Source organism: Cryptotermes secundus, unplaced genomic scaffold (genome assembly GCF_002891405.2).
Source record: "Cryptotermes secundus unplaced genomic scaffold, Csec_1.0 scaffold286, whole genome shotgun sequence".
Taxonomy (NCBI): domain Eukaryota; kingdom Metazoa; phylum Arthropoda; class Insecta; order Blattodea; family Kalotermitidae; genus Cryptotermes; species Cryptotermes secundus.
In genome coordinates this window covers 97,086-124,242 of record NW_019736399.1, presented here as the reverse complement: position 1 = coordinate 124,242, position 27,157 = coordinate 97,086, and the positions used below count along the sequence as shown (strand labels likewise).

Here is a 27,157-nt window from a genome sequence, read left to right as displayed (position 1 = left end):
AGCACTCATATTTTCTTGTAGATCTTCACTAGTTGTTGCTTGGTAATGGCTTTTGACCAGGGAAATTGCTCTAGCTCTAGCTCTGTGCTTGTGCTCTTGCTGGCTAGTGACTGACAACTAACAAACTTCAGAGTCAAAGTTGTGTTATGACTGATGGTCAGTGGGCCAGTCTATATTGGTTTCAAGCCCCATCTGGGGCCCAAGACCAAATTTTTGCTTCTGTCCGACAGTTTGCAGGTTCGTTGATCTGGGGCACCCTCTCTGATGAGAGGACAGGTTTGTCGTTCACAATTGCTGTTGTCCCTCGCAAGCATAGTCAGTCTTGGGTCTAAGTCCTGTGGGTTTCACCATGTTTTACTGTCTCATTCAAGACTCCCCCAACCTGGAGGGTCAGGTCTCTGTATTTTTGTCCCCAGGAACAGGGTCCAGTTATTCCTCTAGGCACTGGATTATGTTTTCGCTGCCTCCTACTACTCTTAGGGCTATGGTTGAAGTATTTGAACCCTCCTCCACACAGGCTACTGACGAAGTCAAGAGTCAGAGTTACTTTACTGCGGGCAGTTTACCTCAAATCGGTTCGTCATGGCGCCAGGATCCTCGAGGATCACAACAAGAGATTTTTTTTTTCAGCTGAATCCTTGCAGTCATAGTCTTCTCTGATGAGAGGATCGGTCTGTTAGGTGCACATATCGCACGTGTTATTGAATGCTCGCTTTTGCACTACATACAAGTTCTCTGTCCATCCAGGCTTTGCAAGGCAGGTCATTCCTATTGTACTTGTTTTATACTACAACAGCAGCTTAATTGCATGTGTGGTTGTAAGCTTGACCACTGCCAAGTTTAAGTCTCTAATATTTTCTGTAACTCACTTGGGCTGTTGGTCCTCATTATGTCGCCTCAGCACAGACCATATAGAGAACACCACTTCCTAGAATTCCTCCATTGTTAAATGTGTTAAGTGGACTGTTTCCTATTGTTGGTCTGGGTATTGTTTATGTGGAAGTGTGTTTCGGTTTCTGTTGAAACTTTTTTACCCGCCATTACCTAATCATTGGATGACGTTTCCTGTTAAAATATTCCAGCTCTCAGCTGTTATGTCTCAGTATTATGAACGTAATCAGTATTTAATTGGTGACTCTTTGTGGAGAAAATGGTGGACTTAAAGATACGTTTTGATGCAGGTATGGACATTGTCACTTCCAGTAGTTGTAATTGTACATGGAAATCAGGAACCACATGCATGGGCTACAGTAACATGGGACAATGCATTTGCTGAGCCAGGGCGTATACCATTTGCTGTTCCTGATAAAGTGGCGTGGTTGCAAGTAGCTGATGCCCTTAATATGAAATTCAAAGCAGCTACTGGTCGGCTACTCACAGATGAGAACCTTCGCTTCCTGGCTGAAAAGGCATTCAGGTAATAAACTTTGGTTAATCAAAGCAGCAGTTCCTTGCATATAGCACTCCTACCATCCTCTGAAGTTACTCTGTTTCAGATATGTTACCAAGATGTGATAAGAGACACTAGATGAAATGTGGAAAGAGCAAAAGAAGTGGTATGTAATTTCCCTCTAGTATAAGATTACCATTCAGTTAAAACACAGTATTTATCATGGTTTGGTTCCAGTTAGATTTGTTAAATTTGGGTGTTTAAACTGATATGTTGTGTTGTTAATAGACTACAGCACCTTTCATTGTTTTATATGCACACGCGCACACCGTCTGGCTCTGCAGCCCTTTGTGAACCTTGGCCTCCAGCACCAGCAGCCTCGAAGTGTCTTTGTCCATTGCAGTGGATCTCCAGTCTTTAACTTTCAATATCCTGAGGTCCTCTCTGACATCATCAGACCACCTAAATTTTGGTCTGCCTCCTACTCTTTTAGTATAGTTCTTCTCATACAAGATTTTTCTGTGGCATTCTGTTAGCATCCATTCTTTCTACATGTCCCAGCCAGTATTTTTCTTGCCTTTATAAATCTAACTGTATCTTCTTTCTTCAATATCTCATCTATTTATTGTTTCAAATTCACTACTGTTCTCTTGTTTTATTGGCCCATATATTATCGTAATAATTTTTCTTTGAAATGTTCTTAAATTATTTTTTCGTCTTTGTTTAATACTCACGTCTCACTACATTGTTTTATGTAAATTATACTGATTTGGAATTAAAATGCCACTCTAGCAGTTACTGGTGGAAAGCGAACTAACATCAAATGTACTGGTTGAGATTCTTACAGCAGTGCCATTCGGGATGTGGTGCCATTGTAGTCCAGTAGAAGTTCACAGGTATTTCAGAAAAAGTTTTTGCTTGCTTAACATATCAACCTTGATGAAACGTCTGTGAACTTGTATTCAGTTAGACAGCAGAATCACACCCCAGAAGATAGTATCCCACGTCATAGTTACTGCTGTGAGACACACAATAACAATTCTGACTGAGCCCAACATATGATGTCCGAGTCTCTCCTTGCATGCCGTTTCTAAATAAAGCAATGATGAGAACTGTAGAATGATGTCTGCAAGTACCAGTGAAATAGCACATTCCGCGTCCATTTTGATTTTGGCCAAGTGTTGGTTGTGTTGTTGTGTGTGTATATACAGTTTAAGAATCCTGTTTGAAATTGAAGGCTTTCTGTTTCTGTTATGTATGTAAATCTAATAGAAGTTTTTTCTAAATATGGATGCTGTGACTTAGGAGCAATAGCCAGCAGCAAGTTGGTGATTACAGCACAATGATGCTTAGCTGGTCACAGTTCTGTAAGGAACCACTGCCAGAACGCAACTTCACCTTCTGGGAGTGGTTTTATGCAGTCATGAAGCTAACACGTGAACATCTTAGAGGCCCTTGGATTGATGGGTGAGTTGGCAGTATTAGGATTATAAGTGTTTCATTAAATGGATCTAGTAGTAGTAACAACAACAGCAGCAGCAGATCATGTGTAGTGATAATGCAGGTTGTGTACATTGTGTTCAGGATTTCATTTAGTGGCATTCTTTCATCTTCTTAAATCGTTGGAGTTTGTTTGAACTGCTGATCATCTGAGAACTGGGCAATGATAGTAAAGTTAGTGCCAGCGTTAGCGGATAGAGGGTGTTGTGCGGTCAGCACAACGAATCCCCACAGCCGTTAATTTAGGTTTTCTAGACCGGAGCTGCTATTTCCTTGAAATAGCTCCTCAGTTATCCTCACGAGGCTGAGTGGACCTCGTTCCAGACCCATTACTTGTCAGAAAATCTGGTAGCGCCTGGAATCGAACCCGGACCCCTGGATCTATAGCCAGGAACGCTGACCACTAGACCACAGAGGCGGTCTGGTAAAGGCCTGCGCTCATACTTTTTTCTTTTCCTTTAAATGCTTCGCACTCTATGTTGAGTGTAGGAGGAACCACAAATCAGTACAGTTTAATCGTCCATTTCTGTCTGTCATTTTGCACTAACTTGCTTACACCTGAAGAATCTGGATGTGTTAAACATAACCTCAAAATTCCATACTGTCGTCATATTTGTAAGTACAGAAGGTAGTAACGGTAAACTTGCCCCTGTGGTTAATTAAGTACCACGCCAAGTAGACGTGCGTGATATAACCCAACACTTTTGTTAACACTAGGTGAGTGGTCAACTACTACTTGATAGTCTGTGCCCCACTTGAAAGTGGAACCAGCCAAAGTACCTGTCTGTTACCAATATAACTTCAGGTCGAGTTTACACTGTGTTCTTTATAACAATTGGCTTGTGTCTTACTTGTTTATAGTGCAATCATGGGGTTTGTACGGAAGAAACAAGCAGAGGAGCTGCTATCTACATGTGCCAATGGAACGTTCCTCCTCCGATTCTCTGATTCAGAGCTTGGTGGTGTCACAATTGCATGGGTTGGAGGTATGAACGGTAATTTTATGTTTTATGCATCAGTGGAATGGAGTAAACTTGTTGGGTTTGGAGTTGTCACAGCATTGACTATGAAGAATGTGATGTTATGGGTTGTAACACTCTGTAGTTTTGAGACAGCCAATTTTTTTGGAGGGTATATCACCTTCACGTTCAGGGTCAAAGAGTAAGCAAAGCAAAGTGCAAACAACCAGCTGGGCTCGGCCTGCCGCCTGCTTCTCGTGGTTTCTTGCTTGGTTTACTCGTTGGTCCTAAAGATATACGCATTACAAAAGGCCATATTGTTGGAGTACGCACATTTTCCAAATACTTTCTTTGCTGTGGGTAGAGTAGGAGTTAACCTTTAGCAGTGATAATAGTATTAGTGAGAATGTTTTATTTAGCAGCAAAAGGATATTTAGAAAGCATGTAATGATAAGCGAGGACAGTTTGTGTTGAAGAAATGGTGTTAATTAGCTTCTGATCAGGCAAAGCGTATCAAGATCCACTGGATATTCCTCTTGACGCCAGTCGTTAAATCAGTGAAGCATGTATATTAGTTTAGGATAGGGATGTCAAACGATTTCACTTGTACCAACTTTGGCATTGATTGAAATATTGGTTGGTGCCAGTGATAACAGGTTTTGTTTATATTTATTTCTGGGGTAACTTGATAATTCACTAGTTGAAGCCATAGTTATTTTTCGTAAGATATATTTTTACTGTTTCCTTATATCCACTCTACCATGAGTTATGTTGCCCAGAGAAAAATAGCTCCATGTAACACAGCATTGGGCTGTCTTGTTGTTTTGAACTGTGAACAAATAAAATTAGATATAAGAAGCCATTTGATATATGATATGAGTGCAGTGTGTCACTTTCATGGTGACTGCAAGAATTTGAAAACTATGTAAAAATGTGCAGCAACATATATTTCACAAAATATTGCAAGTGATACCAGAGTAGCAAGAATGGCAGGAACAAGTTATTGGTAAGGAGTATTTTATGTAAATCTGTTACAAGGCAGTGAAAAGTGTTAATTCCCATTGTGAAAAGTTCTTGTAAGATGGGAATTACAAGCAGTAGACCCTCTAGATTATGGTGGAGTGTAATTTCCTTTAATTCTTGTTCTTGTTGAACAGATCAAACTGAAGTGTTCATGCTGCAACCCTTTACGAGTAAGGATTTTGCCATTCGTAGCCTGGCGGATCGGATCTCAGACTTGCAACACCTTGCAGCCCTGTTTCCTGATATTCCTAAGGAGCAGGCATTTGGAAAATACTATACACCTTTCACAGGTATGTTTGAAGAATGGTGAATGTAGTTGTTGAATGTGTACATTGGAGAAGCAGAGAAGATTTTCTTTTTGATTGTTGTTCATTGAAGCCATAGAAGAGAAAGACGGAAGATTTCAATTTACTATTGTGAAGCCAGCTGTATGGCGGGTTGTTGAGAAGAACATTATTCAGGTGTATAAGGTTGTATTTGGTGTGAGGGAGAAGACTCCTAGATAGGTGTGACTGAGGGACTGTAGTAACAGGGTTTGAGGTTCTTGTGCTGGTGACTGAAGAGTACTGTTTTCTGTGATGTGATGTAGTCTGCTGGAAGTTTACTGACATGGCTGAGCAAGTAGTAGACACTGTAGAGGCGTGAAGCTGACCAATCACCTCTGTCCAGTACTGAGGTCAAGAATGGTGGAACTATTCATCGACTCTCCCATACGTCTTCTTGACACAGTGCTTAGTTAGTTATTTAGAGAGGGTGGGTTTCCCCATGCATCGCGACCAGTTTGATCTATTGTGCTTCCCTCTATGATATTCTACCAGTCTCTCTACCCTACCGATAAATGGTGCGTACCATCAGTCCCGCCGAGCAAGCAAGTTCGGCCACTTGCTTAGCGGTGTCTGTAATGCTTCCCCCATCTATCAGAGGCCTTAGAGGCTATTGTTGGGCAGGAAACGTCCTGGAATTTGGCTCAGTGATCCCCTTTGGGGATATGAGGTTCTTTTACGTGCCATAAAGTTACGACACGGGACACACAGCTTAAAGTCCCTCGCAGAGGACTTGTTCCCTGAATTTTTCCGCCCTTAAAAATTCGACAACCTCCACCGGGTATTTGAACCCGCGTACCACGAGTCATGAGGTGGGAACGTTACCTCTAGACTACGGAGGCCGCTTGACACAGTGCTTAATTGTGAAAGCACAGGGACAACTTTACCTTACCTTACAGTCACTACATAACATGCCAAGTGTGACCAGTATCTGTTTTGTTACTAATTTGCATGAAAGACCACCATGTCCTGTCCATACCTCAGAAATTTTATACACCATGGTTATATTGCCATTATTTCAGTAATCCTGTTGTCAAACTATTATGTAGTTGTATATCCCCCCCCTCCATGTAGTTTCTGGTGTAGTGCAATGTTTTTCAACCTCCAGGCCCTTACATCAATTATACTGGCTTGTCTTATAGAAAAAGGAATTTACCGGGCCGCGGTCTGACAAAGTTTGAGAACCACTGGTGTAGTGAAATGACATTTCTTACAGATGTACATATTGGCAGAAGATATAAATTATGAAACTGAATTTCTTTGCAGAAAACCAACCTACAACAAGCAATGGCTATGTAAAGCCACTGCTTGTGACACACGTTCCTGGTTGGGGTGGACCTGCAGCTTCTTTGGGGGGTGGAAGCTATCCCCCAACTCCACAGCACATGTATCAACCCCAGTCTCCAGATCCCAGTGTGACACGAGATACTCCCTCTGTTGCCAGTGCTGTCAGTGATTCTGTCAGTAGGTGAGTAATCATTTTGCTTATTCCAAACATAGTTTCAAGGTCCTTTCCAAGCTTTTGTTTGGTTAGGTTACATATTGGAGTGGTGCATGTAATTGAGAGTGACTGAGTGTTACAGTCAGGGCATTAGTGCTCCCCCTCATCCAAGTCATGGGTTTAAATCTTAGCATGGAGACTGACTGTCCTACTGGGTTTCTCATGATTATCCTCAGCCCTTCCGCATGAATGCCGGGAGAGTACCTTGAATTAGGCCATAGCAGTTTTCTTTTCCCCCCACATCTGTTCATTATTCATAATTCATCTTGTCATTCAACACTATAGTATGAGCTTCAAGTAGGGTCATTAAGTAAATCATATATGAATAACATAGATAGTAACTGGGTTTGAGGTTTGAATGCAGAGGACTGAGCAGCGTTACTTCATTGCAGTACAACTGTTTTGTTATGGTTAGATCCTGTGAACAGATCCCAGGCCTGGAAACCTGACGGCCGATCAAGACGATTCACACAGTGGCAATAATAGTGCTCTATGTCAAAGGGCAAAGATCTTACACTGACCTAAGCCTGTAATCATTTTCTGGCCAGCTTGAATGTATATAACAAAGTACAAATCATGTTAACAGCATGCAGAAGAGGTGTGTGAGAAGTGACAGTTGAAACCATGATGTAATTTCATTTATTGGAATTAATCCTTGTTACATGCTGTAGTTGATGATGTGAATCTACTGAGTGATAATGTAGATACCATAAAAAAACACAAACCTAATTGACCCAAGTAAGGGGGTTGTTCTCGAAGTAAACACAGAGAAAACAAATATATGTTGCCGTCTCGTCACCAAAATGCAGGACAAAATCATGGCCGATAGAAAACATGTTTTGAAAATGTTGCACAGTTCGGATATATGATAACAGTGATAACAAATCAAAACCTGATTGAGGAGGAAATTAAGAGGAGGTTGAACTCTGGTAATGCTTGCTACCATTCAGTCCAAAACCTTTTGTCTTCTCATCTGCTGTCCAAAAACATAAAAATTAGAATACACAAAAGTATAATTTTGCTGGTGGTTCTGTATGGGTGTGAAACTTGGTCTCTGACATTGAGGGAGGAACATAGACTGAGGGTGTTTGAGAACAGGGTGTTGAGAATATTTGGACCAAAGAAAGATGAAGTGACAGGTTGGAGAAAACTGCATAATGAGGAGCTTCATAACTTTTACTCTTTTCCAAGTATAAGTAGATTGATCAAGTCAATGAGGATGAGGTGGGCAGGGCATGTAGCACAAATGGGGGGAAGAGGAATGCATGTAGGATATTGGTGGGAAAGCCAGAAGGAAAGAGACCAGTGGGAAGACCAAGGCATAGGTGAGTGGACAATATTAAAATGGATCTTAGAGAAATAGGATGGAATGGTATGGATTGAATAGATCTGGCTCAGGATAGGGACCAGTGGGGGATTAATGTGAACACGGTAATGAACCTTTGGATGCCATAAAATGCCGTGAAATTCTTGAGTAGCTGTAGATTTGGCTTCTCAAGAAGGGCTCAGCTCCATAAGTAAGTACATACTGTAGTTGTTCAAAAGTAGTGAAGGGACTCAGTTACTTATGAGGGTTACAACTGTGTCGTATTCTGAGCTGAAGGTCTTGAGCCCTTGACCAGGCAGCTGGAATACTGTCCTACAGATGAGCCGAGCAGATGCTGATCTGCTCAGGTTGCTGTGGAGCGCTGGGTAAGGCGTTGCTTAAGAATGAGTTAGCTCAAAGAACAATCCTCGGTGTTTGGTGGATAAAGACTATTTATTTAAAGAACCATCTCTTTTGTCGAGACTTGAAACACCCAAGGCGAGCGATCTGTATAGCAGCTTTACTTCTCTGGATAAGTGTAAAGATGAAGAGTCCCCCTTCCACTTAATTTGTGAGAATATATATAGGCTTCTTCATTGAAGGCTCCCCCCCCCCTGAAATGACTTAGATAGCGTCCTTATGTGTTCTTTGTCTTGGCATTACACATCTGTGATCCAGTACCAGTAACACCTGTATAAACTAAGCTAGATTAAGCGTCATCTCTGGTGTGTGTCACTCACTCCCTATTAGGGTTATTATTATTATTATTATTATTATTATTATTAATAATATTGGAGGGGGTGGGTTTCCCCATGCACCGCTACTAATAGTCTATTGTACGTCCTCCTTTGATATTCTACCAGTTGCCATACCCTACCGTACTGGTGCGTGCTATCAGCCCTGTTCAGCCAGTGAGGTCGGCCCTCGGTACCTGAAACTTCCCCCATCTACCAGAGGCATTGGAAACTACTTGGGTGGGAAACCTTTTGCCTAATTTTGCTCAGAGGTCTCCTAGAGACATGAGGATCTTTTATGTGCTGTAAATCTACGACATGGCACCCACAGCTTAAAGTCCCTCCCAGAGAACTTGTTCCCTGAATTTTTTCACCCTGAAAAATTCCACGACCGCCGGGTTTGAACCCGTCTATCTTGAGTCATGAGGTGGGAATGTTACCCCTAGACTACGGAGGGCGCTTAGGGTCATCATACATACACAGCTTCTCTTGGCTCCCCCTCGGATAAACACATAAATATCCTTAACTAATTACTCTGACAGTGGGTTGGATTTTTAATATGTGGCTTGCAACCCATGGATACAACTGCTTCCTTCTTCATAATTCACAGTCTATTGAAGATTGTGATCAGCTGTGTAAGACTGTATAGTTGGGTAATGGGTATCTTGTTTTTGGTGAAGCGGTTGTAGTTCCTATCCTTTTCCTTTCCTCTACCTTTGTTTTTCTGGATTTCTCACTCTAATGCCATGAAGAAGGAGGCAGAAGACTTCTCTGAAGCATTGGTACCTATCGGGCAAACTACATGACATCATATTCCAGGAAGCCTTAATGCTGTTATATAATTGAGGATCATTCAGTCTTGAGTTTCATATAAAATAGGAGCTATGTTAGACTAATGCATGTGAAAATGAACTCCAGTTTTTGGCGTAGAAGGCCAGTGCAACATTTCATTTAGATCCATATGATAATTTTGGAAGTGGAATGCACAGGCAGTTGAATGGGTGGAGAGAGAGGCATGCCCTTCCTATTGTGTTTTCATTTAATACACTTTGTCAAAAGATATATAAAAGCTTCAAAAGGCATAACTATTGCACTAATTTCTTTTAGAATCCCACATGAAAACCAGTAATGGTGGGCATTAAAACTTCTTCACAAGGCTTGCAGTGAAAGGAATATAGAGGACACAACTAGCATGTAACCCTTGAATTATTGTTGGCATTTTGAGAAAAGCAATTTCTTGGTGCCTTCTTTCAGTTAACCTCATTCACGCACCGCTTGAAGATGTAACTTGTGGCTTGAAAATGTGTTACAGTAAAACAGTTGTTTTCACGTCAGTTACAGATATATACAGGGTGTCCCAGGAGGAAAGGACCAAACTTCGGGAGGGTGTTCCTTATGTTAAAGTATGCCGATATAACCCAAAACACCTATGTCCAACGTTGAACGGTTACGGAGATAATGGCCAGAGAAGTGTCAAACTTTGACCGGCGTTGCACACTTGTTGATTACAAAATACATATTAAAACTGGCAGGAATATGTGGATTCTGTAATGTTAATAATGTATGTAACATCAAACTAACTTGTGAATAACATGAAGCCATAAAATTGAAGTACAAAATACTCGCTCGCCATGTCATAATTGTCCTTAGGGTTTCCAAGCACTATACATGACACATGAATGGCAAGCGCTGATGTAACGTGCTGACTGCGCGTTCTGATAAAGCCAACTACATAAGCACGGCTAGGGTGAATCACGGCACTCAAGGACAAACATAGATAAGGCCTCTCAGCTGAGAGGTACAGTGCGTGGACCTGCCAGAAGACCACACTTTTCTTGGGCCATTATCTCCGTAACCGTTCAACTTTGGACATAGGTGTTTTGGGTTATATTGGCATACTTTAACATAAGGAACACCCTCCCGAAGTTTGGTCCATTCCTCCTGGGACACTCTGTATATATAGAATTAATGAATTTTACACACACCTCCCAGATTTTTCTTTGAGTATGTTCTGTGGTGTCAGAGGGAATTGATATTTTTAAGAAACACTGAGGTAAGTATGATTATGTGTGAAGTGGGAGGAATGGAGTTAAAAGTAGCTGTGAACTGTTTCAAGGTACTATCCTGGAATTTGCTTGGAAGACCAGAAATACTTTCAGGATATCCATTGCACTAGCCAAGATTTGAAATGTTTAACTACCAGATACAAGTCAGAACCATTGTACTGAAAAGAAAAGACCCTTGCCCAAATCCCTGTAGTTCCTTGTGACTCAGAAATGTGATTTCAGAAGCACCTGGACTCAGATCCAGGTCAGGTGGTGAAATATTGAAAGGAATGAATGTAGCAGTGTTGAAATGCAGTTCAAGATTGTACCACCTCTGATATTCATACAGTTGTTTACATTTAAGTGAAAACATGCACGTAGGTTGTTAACTTGTAGGGCATTCGCAAGTTGTTTAAATAAGAAAACAACATTTAGTGATTGTGAACAAACTGATACTTTTTTGATTATGTTTTAAATACTCTTTCTTCTGTTGTGCTCTTTCCATCTGTTGCTCAATTTATCCCTATGCTACCCCAGAATGGAGAGAGGTTTAGTTATTTTGATGTTACGCATTTATATATACGCTTGGTCGTCGACTTACGACCGACTTCTGTTATGACTGACAGGTCATAAGTTGATCTGGTCCTATGTCGACCATATATTTATTAACAGTATTTTTAACTTTTATAATATTTTTATCATCTTTATAATTTATTTTTAAAACTTACGTTTTAATAATCTCTTATTTATTTTCATTTTTTTGTGGTCATAAGTGCAGCTGGGCATAAGTTGCATAGGTCGTAAGTCGATGACCAAGTGTATTTATTTGTCACATTGATGTTTGACATGGTTTAACATTAAGGCCCTAGGATACTTACATGAATAGATTTTTGTATGTTAGTAATTTAGAAATGGTTACAGTGGAAAGTTGTGTCAGAAATAGCACTTCATGAGTCAGAGAGACCATTTTCTCAGACTGTGTAGCGTTCTTTTTTTAACCCTATCAGTAAAGGTTGGGTGTACTTGGGTTTATAATCATAGCATTAGATTTTTGTGGGTTCCAAATAGCCGTAAATTACTTTGTACTTCTAATGCTTGCTAAGACCATGGCATTTAACAGGTGATCAAATACAGTTGTAATTGTTTTGAACATTTTTCCATAGATTTCTGAATGACTCAATTATTTTGTTGTCTGTAGTATGTGAGAAGAGTAATTTAAATACTTCGCTTAGTGTGTTCTATTGTATTTTTTACATACAGCTAGGCTCCCATAAAGGGATCTGTAAAAGATAAAGCCCATATGATTAATTAATTATTTCACCATGAAGGTGGTGGGTGAGTGGAGGTATGGCTCCGTGTATTCTTACCTGTGACACTAGATGGGGCTGAGTGATCAACTTCATGTCTCAGCTGCTTTACCTTAGGGGAAGTAGCTTCTGGTATCTATTGGATAGGAGAGGCTGGGTAGGCCCTATAGCCAGTCTGGGTGCTGTGCTCTTGTCCCTAGCAGGAATCAAACCACAATCCCCTCAGTCCAGGCTTCTGGCTTACTAAAAAGTGTTCAGTCAGTGTGAACAATTATTTAATTGGGTTCAGGAAAATGAAAATATGGTAAGTATAAGAAGAAATATAAACGTAGTTGGATGTGTGAACATAATTACATATGTCTTTCCATTTTTGGGCACAGTTTAGGAACTGTTATGGAATTGTAAAAGCAAGGTTCCAAAACTTTTACAAATGATCCAACTACTGCAACCATGACAGCCGAGTGCAGGGTATCAAGTGAAGACACTGTATCAGAAAACCAGCAGAATATTTTAACACTTCATCAGGAGTTCAGTTTAATTTCCTGAGCGGAAGAAAGACTACACAATATACTGACTTCAGTTACAGTGAATATGTTATGTGTGAATGAAGAGTAATGGATAATGAGAGTATGAAGGTGACTTCTGCGGGTTTAGGCATTTGGTTATCAAATGAACTGGTTGGGTTTGTCCCAAGATTCATGATTGGGTGGCTGCTTACGTGTAATGTGATTCCTAAAGCCATTATTTGTACAGTAATTTTGTAGTTACTGTCGCCAGTTCTCTGTCATTGTCTATATGTATGATCTTCTGTCTGTATCACAGGTCTTCCTCCCATGTTTGAGGCTCCAAGTTGCACATGGCATGTTTCCTCACTGTATCATTAATAATAGATAGATTCAAGCGGTTCTGTCCCTTAGGTTTTAGTGGCCTGTATATAATGTGTTACTTTGGCATCCGTGTTTATCCATGACATGTATTGAAGCTGCAGTATTTTGTCCTACATTGCAGTTACCATCTTCAGGGTAAATAAGGTGGAAGGAGGATATTGCCATATATATATAGGTCTCACATTGGTAATGAGAGTAGTTTGGGGGTTTGGTAAGGACTGCAGTGTGCTTCAAAACCTAGGAACAGCTTTCACAAATGATGCAGCTAAGCCACTGAGGCCAAAAGTTAACAGATGTTAGGGTTTGGCATTACAGTGTGGGTGTTCCTTATGGATCCTTTTGTCAGAATCAGAGAGAGAGAAAGAAAGAGAAAGGCAGAGAAAAGAGTTTGCATATGTGCATTTGCATTTGTGTGCTTGTGTTTGTGTGTGTGTGTGCATGCATGAAAGCAGAGGTGTGTTTCAGTCTGTTTGTGCTGTCTTGCTTGTAGTTTTTAATTGCAGAATGTACATAGTTTTTTCTAACCACAGCAACTTGCCATAGATGGCTTAATGATTTTTAACCTCTTTAACAATAGTAAATACTGTGGTAGGCCTCTCTTTGCTTAATTATTTTCAGTGATCAGATAACATTGTCTGAGGACTCATTCATGTGTACAGATTCAGTGTCCCCCAGTACTGACTTTTAAATATGTTTCTTCAGGGGATTCAGGGATATTTTCACATATAAGAAGTCAAATATGTTTTGTTGATGTCATGATGCATGCAACAGATTTTTGAAAGCAAATGTTTATTACAAATACTTCTACATGCTGACACAAAACAACGCGCGTTTCTGTTCATCTCTTTCATTGTATGGATGTGGCTCCTTCAAGTTGGTATATGTTCCACCATACTCCTGATGTATGTTTGTATGTTTCACATCATAAGTCAGAAGTGATTGCTGCAGGAAATGCAGGTGTCATTTATGCCATAAGAAACAAATCATGAAATTGTGAAGTTTTTAAAATGATTGCAATTCTGCATTGATGTGGTTGAATATGGCATCTTCATTGAGTGGTTTGTTTTTACCTAGTATGAAACTGTAATGTGGTCGTTAGTAGAAGCTGTTGCCCAAGTCCCATTTACAAAAGCAGGAAACTTTAAACAGAACTGGCCAAGCAGCAGGTTCACGCATATCATATGTGGTTATTCAATGCATTAACCTTTAGCATTTGTGATGGTCATTGTCTCAAAAGAAAATTTTGTATGAAGAAAATGTATATAACCTAAACAGTTCATCAGTAGTCATTATAACTGTAAATATATTTAAGGCTTCATGTAAATTATTCTTGTTCTCATGTGATCAAAATTAATTTTCTTTCATAAGAGTAATTATACTCGTAGACACCAAATTCCATGAATATTCATTCATTCCTTCATTCAGAGTTGAATTACTGCATTAGTCCAAAGCTCACATGAAAGAACCAATATATGCATTTGATGACACTCAATTTTTTTCCCCCATAAACTCATTTTAATTTCAGGTAATTTTTAAGCCAAGTTAACTGTTTTCATAACTTTGGAAGATTATTAATGTGGGGAATTACTGTTGGTATAAGCAACGTTGGTTTTATTATGAATTTTAATTATTTAAATCTGTGATGGCATCTATCTTGAAATTTTTCGCACTTGGGACAAACTTACTCAACCTTTTATAAACATTACATTGCTTAGAACTGCAGAAGTTTTAACACCCCAGTCATGTGCTCTGTTCTGAATATGTGGAAATGTTTAAATACAGTCTGTTGGTTTTTGTGCACATGTGATAGATCAGGGATGGCAACATTTTCATTGCCTGGGGCTAGATTCATGTCAAAAGTTCCTTACCAATAAGAAGTGGTACCACTCATTGTCGTTTGTTCTGCTGTTATCCTTGTGACTTTCATGAGATATCTGCTGCTGCACATTTTTGGACAGTTCTCAAACTTTTGAGAGCAACACAAACAACACACATTTTGTTTCTTTCATTCATTCATTCATCAGTAATCTGTCAGATGACAGGTCCACAGTCTCTTCCAAAACAGTTCCTCCACTTAATGCAATCTAGAGCTTTCTCCTTTGAATGAAAATATCCTCTTCTGTCCCCAAGGTCATCCAGCATCTTCTTACGTCTTCTTCCTTGTCTTCTGGTCACTTCTATCCGCCCCTCTATCTTTCCTTCAATAACTTCTTTTAGAAGGAAGTTACTGCGTAAGATATGACCAATCCAACTAGCTTTCCGTTTTCTTATTTCGTGTAGGATATTCCTCTGCTCACTGACTCTAAATAACATTTCTTCATTTCTCACATAATCGGTTCAACTGATCTTCTCCATCCTTCTCCAACACCACATTTTGAAGCTTTCCAGGTGTTTCTGATCTACTGCCCTAAGTGTTCAAGTTTCAGCCCCATACAAAGCCATGCTCCAGATGTAGCATTTCACTAGTTTCTTTCTCAAATTTAAGTCCAATTTGCTGGTAAAAAGATTCTTCTTCTTGCTAAATGCAGCTTTTGCCATGGCAATCCTAGATTTAATTTCACAAGTACACCTTCCATCATCTGTTAACAAGCTACCCAAATATTTAAAACATTTCACATTCTCCAGTTGTTTTTGGTCTATCTTTATTGTGACGGGTTGGTTGTCTCAAAATTTTCATTACTTTCGTTTTTTCCACATTCATTTCCATGCCATAGCACCTTCCAATTTTGATTAGTCTATCTATCATACCCTGTAGCACAGTTTCTTCCTTAGCCATTAACACAATGTCATCTGCATATTTCACAGTTTGAATAATTTGCCCTCCTAATTTGAAGTCTCCAAGCCCATCCAGAGCTTCCTTGGTAAGTCATTCGCTGTACAAGTTGAACAAAATTGGTGATAGACAGCATGCATAAAGAATAAGAAAAGCTGAACTGTTCTGGAAAGAAAATACAGCAATAAATTGGAAACACAAATCTTAGACAGAATTGAAAAGGAATGGAAAGGGTCCTTGTGAGGCTTTTAATTATGTAGCTGCAGATATTAATATGAAAACCTCTAATTATGTCAGCCAAAATCTGATTAAGTGGCAATGGTATGCCATCCCTGTGATAACAGTGTGTCACTGAAAACTAACGCCTGTACAGTGTGCAAGATATGTAAATAAGCCAGGTTCTGAATAATTATTTTCTCTCTAGCTAATCATTGACAACATCCACTTGTTTGCCATGCAGAGACATACACATATATTGACTGTTATAGGTTTAGTTGAATGGTGCAATGTAGTTAGTATACAAACATTGTTTTATTGAACTATAGGCTACATGAAAGCTTTTTCAGTAATGACTAATCATTCCAAGCTTCTTGTTTGCCTAATTGTACCATGACCTACCATTGTGCTGTGATCTTCAAACCTCTTATTCAGTAAATATGAAGTGAATTTCATTCTGGTAAAATGTAAGGTTATTTCAGACCAACTTATATCTTTTCATGTTGAGGATCTTTGTTTTCATAATATTGTTGCTTGTAAACCATTTTCTGTCTGTATGCCATTCCTTTTTCATCTTTCTGTGTTTCTTACTTTCCTCCTGTTCCTATCTTCGTTCTTTCTGTAGTTTTTAAAATGTTTAGAGTGAGTGAGATATTTACCTTCATTATCTCTAATTTCCATTTTATTCATGTATTTGAATTGAAGTTTAATGGAATTTTTGCACATTGTGGCATTTATTAGGTTTTATTGTTTTATAAAATGTATGTTTGAAGTATGTTTCTGTTTGTGAAAATGATTTCATGTAGCCTGGATATAGAAATTCTACTTTCCTAAAAACTATAAATATATATATGTATATTGATGTAGCTGGGAGTACCATTGTTTCTTTACAAAGTTAATTATGAATGGAATTTGGTTAATTTTTTATTGTAAAAATAATGTAAGGCCTTATGGCAGAGTTGGATAAATGCTGATATAACCTGGTTATAACATTCTTTGATGGATTTCATGTTCTTGCAATTTGAAGTACAAGTGCGTTAACGCAGTTATTGGATATACTACAGTGGTGCATAATCTCAGGAAACTCACATGCATTTGTTATATACAATGATATATTGTGGAAATGCTTTTTCCATGCATTTACGTATCTGCTGAGATACACTCTTGTGGCATTGTGTGTTGTAAGAATTAAGGTGATTTCATTAATTTCTGCAGACATGTAGACAGTCGAAGCACAGTTATTTGTTCCTTCCGCTCGGTAGTTCTGTATATATACTTGCACAAACTTAAAATATCAGTGTTGGTTTTGTCTGTGGCATTAATTCTCAACACTTATATGACTTTGCTCTGTTTAGTGAAAGTAATTTTGCCCTTTGTTTTGTCTCAGACTTCCTAATTGCATGTAAAGGAAACCTTTATTGAATTTGTGTTTAAAAATGTTTGAAGATTGGAAATGTGAAAAATGCGCTATTTGTGCTGTGTTATTGGTTATTTTTGCATAATTTCGCATTCATGCTATATATATGCATGTTAGAGAATGGATGTTAATATTAGTCATATGGTGTTTGGTCAGATGCATACATATTATGGCTTATTAATTCAACATACAAAGCTACAAAAAAAATCATTCTTTGATGTGTGTATGAAATATGATCAGAGAAGTACGTTATTCAGACTGTGGTGTTCTAAGTTGTGACTCTATACCCTTTGAGGTGGATTTTGAATGAACATGCTGCCTTGGTTGATGTGCGCAAGATGGGGAATCAGTTTGGTTACACAGACAGGTGGTTGCCCAGACTGCCAACCTTCTTGCATCCTGCATATGTAATCTAATCAGTACTTCATCTTACACATTTCAACTTTGAGGATGGGAAATAAATGTTCTTTCAAATATCAGTATCTGCCTACAAGATTACGCAGTGTAGGAACCCAGAAAACCATAATTTCATCACTGGAAACTTCAGAATTTAAGAAGTACTTTATTTTTTTCCTGTAATGTAGGAAGGCAAGAATGGTATAAAATTCATACTTTAATAGACCAGAATTTGGGGGAGACTTTTTTTTTAATATGACCATAGCTGTATCTATAAAATTAATTTTGTTTTCACCTTGTAGCTCACGAACTTCTAGCTTCAAATCATTACACAAGAATTAATTTGGAGTATTTGTTATCTTATTCAGTCCACTAGCCACTTAACGAAATTTGCCTACTTGTATCTTCATAGTGTTTCCCACAAGTATGTTTTTACTTGTTATGTAGGAACTTGCTCATACCAAGAGATCGAGCATATTTCTGGAGTCTTGATCTCATTAACCCAGACAGAATTATAGTTCATGAACTTAGAATAGGAATATAAATCATAATTGTTACAACTGACAGGTGCAAGGAAGAAAGTATCACAGTGACCAGAAAGTGTTTTCAAAGAGAAAAAGTTACAAAGTTTAAGTTGTTTCCTTCATGCAACACTCAGTTTTAAAAATGCATTACTTAGACCTTATCAGATCATTGTAATGTTTTGGTAGTTGGTAGTACTCTCACATAGCTAGCCACTGGATATTTCGGGCCATTTTTCGTTTTTTTATACTATGATCTTTTTTCGCCCACTATACTCTCTGTTACTTTCAGATCTGTTATCACCATTGCATTAAAAGAAAGTAAAAAGTGTCATGAGGTCTTCTTTCATTGCATGCAAAAACACATAATTACATGATAATGGTGATAACCTTGCTTTATTTCTTCTTATTCCTCCTTTTCTGCTTGTTCTGCAATTTAACGATATTTCTCTTAACTGTAAGAAGTTAATATTGATCTGAAAGCAGAATTTAGATGTGCTTACATTGCAAGTGTCTGTTCTTTATCAGCTACATTGATTGTACATATTCATAGCTCCTACGGAAAATGGAAATTGCCGTATTCTGAAACCAGCTGTTTGACATATTTTTACTGTAATAGTCTTGTGTTCAAATGAATATAAATCAGATAAGTAAAGAGGACCTGGTAGGTTGGCCATAGAAATTCAGTTCAATTAATGACTCAGTGAATACCACTAAATGTAATTAACACAGATCTTGCACTGGAATTAACCTCACCTCTTGCCAAGGAGTCTGTAATTTACGTAGGTTTTCATGTGGAGCAGATTGAAGCTGCTCCTATACTTGCAGTTTCAAGCACAAAAGTACAAGAAATATCAGCTCAGAGATTTGTTTTATATAGTACACTTGGTTATTAATGCTTCAGACACTAAACATAAATCTTTGTGTTGTTTAGAATCTGTCAGTGCTATAAAAGTCAAAATTGTAAAATTTTACAGTACATTTTGATGTTTTTATGAGACAAAAACACAAAGCCATACACATCAAACTTTGCAGTAATGAATAATGCCATTGTATATAACCAATTGTTTCTGGAGTCCCTGCTGTTCTTAACAATAAACATAGGTATTGAAGGCTTTTTTTTTTTTTTCTAAATCCAGTGAATAGTTTCTGCTGCATTTTTACTGTAGCTTTTTGTACTTGGTTGTACAAACACAATTAGTATTGCATAGATATGTTATATAAAGTTGTAAGTGTCCACGTGCTTAATATTGTGAATGTGATGTATTTCTTTATATCACTGGTAAGAAATAGAAGTAAAGTATCGGTCTTCACATTGTACATGGTTACATGTGTATATATGCCTACAATCCTCTAGTGAAGAGAAGGCAAGGCAAATTGTAGAGCAGAACAAGTTTGCCTTTGCCAGTATACTGTTTACAGTGTACCACAATAACAGTAAGAGTGAAAATATTCCCAGTATTTTTGGTTAGCACACATGGGCAATCATATATACTAGCCTCACTATCTCACTGTTGGGAGGATTGTGCATATATCCATTCTAGATGAAAGGATTTTGATGTATCAATGTCACAGTGTGTGTATGTGTATTAAAGCCTGTTTATGCATGATTTACAACTTTCAGAGTCAAAGGCCATTCTATTTCCTAGGTGAACTATAAACTTAATGCATTTTATGGTGTGCAGTAGTTAGTTACGGTTCATTGAAGCATCTTTCCCAAATGTTACTTGTATTGTTTGAAACTTGTTTCCCATATAGTATTCTAAATCTTTTGCTCAGCTATAAGAAAAATGAAAAGGGCTTGTTTGCAAGAAAGATCTAGGATCACTGAATTTTATGCTTTGTGTGTTTATGTCATAAAGATCTGAATAGCTTTAAGCACAGAATTGTATGCATATATATACACATTAATTATTGTTGGATATTGATCTTACTCATTTAATATCTATAGTTTACTAAAACTAACATGTACTTAACTGCCCAATAAAGTAGTGCCATTGCATTTATATAGCAATTTGGGACTGGCACACAACAAAAACAAATTTATGAATCTTTATGTTTATATAATTGAACATGTAATGAGTCTTTTGTTTCATTTTATATAATTTTTATTTGTCTTTAAAATAATTCTGAATCTTCTCATGCCATTAAAAAATGTTATACGAAGGTTAACGGTAGGTACAGCAGATTGTGAATAAAAGAACTTTTGGCATTTGTAAGAAGCATTTACTTACCTTTTATTCTTTGTGGCTTATCGCTGTATTCTTTTATATATAGTTCCTATTCACAGTCAAGGAATTGTTAAAATGTTCTGTAACCTTGTTTGTTCTCTGCATGCTGTTGGGGTTCTGACATATTCCAGTAGTGCCAACTTTGTCACTTGCAGTACAGCTTGTGTCACATAATTGATGTGAAGATTTCCAAATCTGTAGTTAAGCATGAGTGTCAGAACAGACATCAGATGTAAGTTGCTATATAGAATTTTAAGTGTAGGAGAGTATACATATATATATCGTAAGTTGATGGTTCTGCCTTCAAAAAGGCAGAGCAGTTAATTCATGTTATAACTTGTGGTTACTTCATTGTTTAAGTGAACAGTGATAGAAATTGTTGGCATGTTGGTTAATGTTTCAGGGATATAGTATATAAATGTATTCTCTGTAATTCTGATATTTAGTCGTTTTATTCATTCTCTAAATTGTCAGGCTGCACAAAAATCTACTTAATCCTAATAATTGGAAACAGGGTAATATGGGAGCAACATTGCATGATTTTCCATGGTACTTACATATTCAATTTCATGTGATATGCAGCCCTTACTGTAGTTGTTATAGCTCCAGTCTTGGGGGGGGGGAGAATGACATTGTTTACAACATAAATTTTATTATATTTATGTGTATGCATTGTATACCCATAGTTAGCATTTATTACTGTGTATATCATTAATAGAAAGCTGGAAATTGATTAATTTTTGTATGCTGAAGGTTTAATAGTGTTAATATTATATGTTTAAACAACATAAAAACTGAGATTGTGTCATCTGGGCTGAGATACCACGTAGTCCAATAAATAGGTACCAGAGTTTCAGATGGACCTACTGCCTTTAACTTCACTGGTTCAATTCTGAAGATTGAGACAGCAGATTTTTCTGAAATGTCAGTATCTGTCATCTACCGTTCTGCACTGTGTCATATCCCAAAAGAACGTGATATTTACATTTGTATATTTCTGTTAATTCTGGTTTGGTTGTTTTCTTTTAATACCAGTCTGGGGCTGAAAAAAATGTTAAACGTTAGATTTCGAGCTTCATGTCTTCAAGTATTAAGTTTTTCTGTTTGTGCGTTTCTCATGTGTTAAAGAATGCAAAAAGGAACAGTTGTAAGTAGCTGGAAAATTCATATGCATCTAGCATGAAGGCAGTTTTTGTTACAATAAATAAGGAGGGGGCCACATGATATATAAATATAATATCAATACTTAAATATTTAAATGTGCTTATAGCAAGAATAAGTATAAATGAATTTGCACATTTTTAAAGAAAACGATTTTTGACCTATTAAGACACATAATTAAAAATGTGATGTAATGGTATGTTATAAATCCTCATCTCTGTAACCTGACCACATGAATATGTGGTGTTAGTTTTGTATTTTGTGATAGTAGCAAAATGTTATAATTAGATTGCATCTGTCGTCATCGTGTTTTAATATTTCTAGTTGAAGTACCAACATGAAATACAATGAAAGTTATTGATTTTTAAATTTTCTTATGTAACTTTTGCAGGTTCCTTTTTTTTTTTTTTAAATTAAATTTATGTATGAAATCTGCCCTTTGTTAGAACATCCAGACTATTTTTTACTTTTGTTTTGGTGTATGAACACAATATTACTGGACCGTACACCATTTGGTCGACTTCTATTGTCTGTGTGTGTCATACAGCCATGTGGACAGATTACCACCAAATTAAATTAGCTGACATTGCTACAGTAGTGAAAGATTTAGGTTCTGATGATAAAGGTATATGTGTGTTTGGAATTTAATGTGAATTACATGTCTAAAACTCTTTGATGATGGTGTGACACTTTAAGCTGTTATTTTAGACATTGTCCATTATGCAAATTTTTTAAAACCAGTTACATTTTAGAAATTGGTTCTGTTTCTGCTTTCGGTCAAACAGGATAAGAAATGGACCCTACTCTGTTGGAACATTTGGTACTGCTACTCAGCTATGCTTCACATGGAATAGACTCAATTTAAAAAACAGAGTGGTTTTAGTAAACTTGGCCGGTGGAGGAAAGTGAGAATAATGGTTTCAAACAATAGGTATTTTTTCTTTAAGCTGAACTTCATTAAAATTACTAAACATACATATATTTACACAAAAAATATATGACATGAACATGCAAAAGGTAGTTTTGTTTTATCAAACCTTCATCATGCAATGATTATTTGAATATATAAACTCAGCACTACTTGCGTATATGTACCCACATACATATATTAAATGTTGCTGTATTATAAAATGGTAATTACACCAGCCAACTCCTGTTTTAGAGACTGGCTGTAGTAAATACAGTTCTGTAGGAATGATGCTCTGTATTGTAAAATAGATGTTATGTGTGACACAGATTTGACAGTTTCCTACAGTCAGACTTCTGTGTCATTTTCTTTATGTAAAAGAGTTTATCTTGAAGCAGTATCTTCGTTTGTTTGCTGAGATGATTTTCAGATATTTATCAAAACAAATTGCATACACTGTATCAAGTAGTGTGTCCATCAGTCAATACCACTGTTTGCTCACAACCATTGATCCATCCATATTGCCTCATTGACTAAGGCACAGTACATATTTGTTGTAGAATGAGGGGGCATACACATTTATGATTGAAATTGTTAAACAATATCTATATACTGCTATCATTTTTTTAAACAAATGGAATTTTTATATATATAAAGTTATTGACAATGACTTATTTAAATAACTAATCATGCAGGGTTTTAGTAAATAGGAAATTCTAAACCATATGTGAAAGAAACGTTTATTCTCGATATACTTTTACTAATTAAGAGAATTATATTTGTATAAATACTAACTTTTGGCAAAAATAATAGGTAGGAATGTAGGAAATTGTTATAGATATTCAGAGCACTGTAATTGGTTAAAGTTAAACCCCATTAAGAATAAACAGTTATGAAGAACATTACTGAAGGTTTTTAGATGGTGGAGCGTCTTATGGCCCACAGCATTTAATGTTTTAAAGAGGCCTATTTAGAGAGCTGTGCTCAGTTGTGGTAGCAGTGGTAATGAAATGCAGAAGTGTTTCTCTTAAAACAGTAAAACTGTTAATGAACATGTTAAATACACCCTTAAAATGGGGATTCTCATAGTAAGTGTTAATATAATCTCTTTTTTTTTTCTTTATCACACAGTCTGAATTTACCAATTGTGATCTCATCCTGTATTATGTTAAGTAATCTATTGTCATATTGAAAATGGAATCACTTTTATGTCAGAGACTTGATTTGCATGAGTTATGTATCAGGCATGTCAAATTCATAGCTGCATAAGAGCCCACAGTGAGATGATATATATTTCCAGCAGTTTCTTTTCATCTATCTAGTAGCATTAGCTGCTAACAATTTCAAGTGGGATAGGAGCAGTAGTTGAAAAGTAGTTTACATTTGTTTACTGTAAAAATTATATTATCCTCATATATTTAACTGTGTTAACTGCAAAAAGCGTTAGTCAGGGTATTCTGTCTCTGGGCTCTGGGCTGAACTGGGATTTTAACTGTAGGCGTGCTGGCTGTTTGACCGCATTGCGCATTGTCCAGTGGTCATCACATGAATTTCAAATCTAGGCTCAGAGACAGGCGACCCTGACTAAGGCTTCTCACAGTTGTTTGTTGTTCACTGCAGGTAGATGCCATGCCAGGCAGTCAGTGTTAGGGATGTGACTAGGCTTAGCACATGACCACCATTTCCTTCCCTCTTATTACCCAGAAAACCCATAATTAATCATATGGAAAACTGACTGAGCCACAAGGCCTCGTGGTATTACCACCTGTTCTGAGATAGCATGCAGCATATAGGCCACCATTTTGACATGCCTCATGTATAGATTGACACAGAAGTTGTAAGAACGAAAGGATTTCTTTGGCTTATCTATCTTTCTCATTCATTTGCAGATTTAGTGACAAGTGAATTCATAGAAAGTGTAAAACCCATAAGAAATATTGTATTTTTGCCAGTTATTCACATTATGAAATATCAGTATTTAACACAAAATTGAAGGGGTATAATGCAGCCTACATCAGCAGATAGCCCCATAACATGTTGTACAGATGAAATTAAGAAAACTAGTCCATGTACTTCAGTAAGAAGCAAAGAACATGCTTTGAAAACAGTGGTTATGTTTATTCTTTTCATTTCTTGTAAAGAGTTTGTCATGTTTGCCTCAGTCTGAATGCAGTTAAATGTAGATGCTGATACGCATGTAGAATTGAGAGTTTACTTATAGTGTAAAGGGAAAGAGGGATTTTGATTTTGATTATATGTAATGCAGTCCCAAGAATGGTTGCCATTGGAAGACATCGTTTTTATCCTGAGCATGTTGAAATCAGCGGGAAATTGAAAATATTAATTCGTATTTAAATCCAGAGAAAGTCATTCTTGCTCCAGAAATACTGTTACAACTCCAGATTAAATTATTCCTAAGAAAGAATAAAATTCAGAAGTTCATAGTGAACACTGATTTAAAGGCAATGTATAGTTGCTGTTCCTGAACAGCTGATAGCCACTGCCTTATTAATTAAGGAAATGCATGCAGACAGTCTACATGTAATTGATATTTTCATTCTTATGTTCCTACTTAGGACATAATATAAAATATTCTAAACTGAGTGCTAACAAATATATGAGATTCTGTTCCCTTCATATATTCATCTTGAAAATAAATTTGATTTTTTAATATTAAATCTAACAATTTTAACTATGTAACATTTTCAAATGAGATTCAGATTCTTCTGTTGTAGTTTTGCATGTATTCTGGTAGTGGGATATCGATATTTGCATGGATTCATCTGTGGTTAGTTGAGGCACTATGCTACAAGCTGGAAGTTTGTGGGTTTGAATCCTGATGAAGTCATTGGATTCTTCTATTGAGCTAATCCCTCCAGCTGCATTATGGNGGGGGGGGGGTAAAGAGCGGCTGGCATGTTAAGCTGGTAACCTTTCCACCATCTATGAGCTGATGGTCTAGAATGTGGAGCCTCGACAGCCTGTTACCAGGATACCTTTACCTGTGTAAGATTTGAGGCTTTCATGCTGGTGACTATGAAGAAAGCAGTCTTCTGGGATTTGGGTTAACACCACATATACACGGTGCCAAATCCCAGAAGACTGCTTTCTTCATACCTTTACCTGTACCATCTGTAGTTATTTGTAGACCAACATTGTATGGAGTTTGTTATTAATGATATTTGTTTTTTATTTGTTATCACAGAATTTTATACTTATGAATATTAGTAAGTATTGCTGAAATCTTTTTGTATTCTTTTGTTACATTAGTGTTTGAAATTGATCTTCACCACATGCAACCGAAATAAAGTAAACACATAATTTTGCATGGATAGGGAATGGGGTGTGCTGGTTACATGAATCTGCCAGTAGCATTAGAAAAACTCTTACAGAAACCCAGTACATAGTCAAGACAACATATTTTCACTTTAGTTCTTGCATGGGAATCTTCCTAGGAGACATAATTGTTTGATCAGTGAAAGTTTTGTGATGTAGCCATAATGACAGATTCCCCCAGTATCTGCTGTAATGACGCCTGCAGTGGAAGTTACGAGAACTACCACTGGCAGGTGAACATATTGAGAATTGTGAATTTGTTTCCAAATAACTTTATAATATATATTAAAATGTAAAGGCAAAGTTGTCCCTTTGCTTAACTGATTAAGCACTGTGCCATGAAGGCTTATGGAGGAGTGGATGTATAGATCCACATTTTCTTAACCTTGGCATAGTTGGAGGTGAGTGGTCAGCTTCACACTCCTGCCACTTTACCTCTGGGGAAAGAGCACCTGGTACCCATTGGAAATAGGCTGGGTGGGCCCCAGTGGCAGTCTGAACAACGTGGAGAAGAGAAAATTCTTAACCCTACCAGGACTCACCCCTCGATCGTCCAGCTTGTAGCAGTCGCTATACTGACTGCACTATTCTGGCTCCTGCTTAATATGTATTAGAATTTAAAAAGAAGTTGGTAAAAACTCTGTTTTCACATGGTCTGCTGCTTTTTTTATGTGGAAGTATGCTGACTTATAATAATACTGTTTCTCTTCCTTTGGTTCATCTCTTAGGATTTTGCTGATGTGTGCTGAATTATATCACATATGTTTTATATTTCTGCATTATCCATTTACTATTCTTTTCTGATATTGGTATTAATTAATTGTCCAGTGTTACTCTCACAGGCTTGTGGCAAGCCTTTATTGTGTATATGATCCTCCTGACTTTTGCTGTTTAGGTTTTCAATAAGGTTTATTTGTTGTAGCAACAGAACTCTATTTGCACAATATTTTTATGTTCATACATTGAATACAAGCTGGCCTACAGACCAGCCGTCTTGTTACGCTCATGCATCAGTAGCTGTGAATTTGTCTCTGACTTAATTTTAAAGTTTTTTTTTTTTTTTTTGGCAACAGTGTGACACATTGTTTAAAACTGTTATTGTGCTTTCTCTTATAGTAGGATTTACATGTACTGTTGTTAATACATTCATCCAGTAAAAGAATTGTCTTGCCATGAAAGGCACATTTAAAAATACTGACATTTCTAGAGCAAAGATTTAAATTA

The 27,157-nt window shown here is 37.3% G+C and overlaps 1 protein-coding gene across 4 annotated transcripts in view; it reads left to right on the top strand.

Moving 5' to 3' along the window:
- Nucleotides 1-27,157, top strand: part of LOC111869855 (signal transducer and activator of transcription 5B) — a 48,327-nt gene that overhangs the window by 14,771 nt on the left and 6,399 nt on the right. For 3 of the 4 annotated variants that reach the window (XM_023861687.2, XM_023861685.2, XM_033753570.1), the window contains 5 exons: nucleotides 1,182-1,417; nucleotides 2,696-2,857; nucleotides 3,752-3,876; nucleotides 5,007-5,162; nucleotides 6,462-6,663. In XM_023861687.2, the coding sequence (XP_023717455.1) occupies nucleotides 1,182-1,417; nucleotides 2,696-2,857; nucleotides 3,752-3,876; nucleotides 5,007-5,162; nucleotides 6,462-6,663 (881 nt within the window). Of the gene's footprint in view, nucleotides 1-1,181; nucleotides 1,418-2,695; nucleotides 2,858-3,751; nucleotides 3,877-5,006; nucleotides 5,163-6,461; nucleotides 6,664-12,468; nucleotides 15,020-27,157 lie in introns of those variants that run through there. The other variant, XM_033753571.1, reaches the window with a different exon arrangement.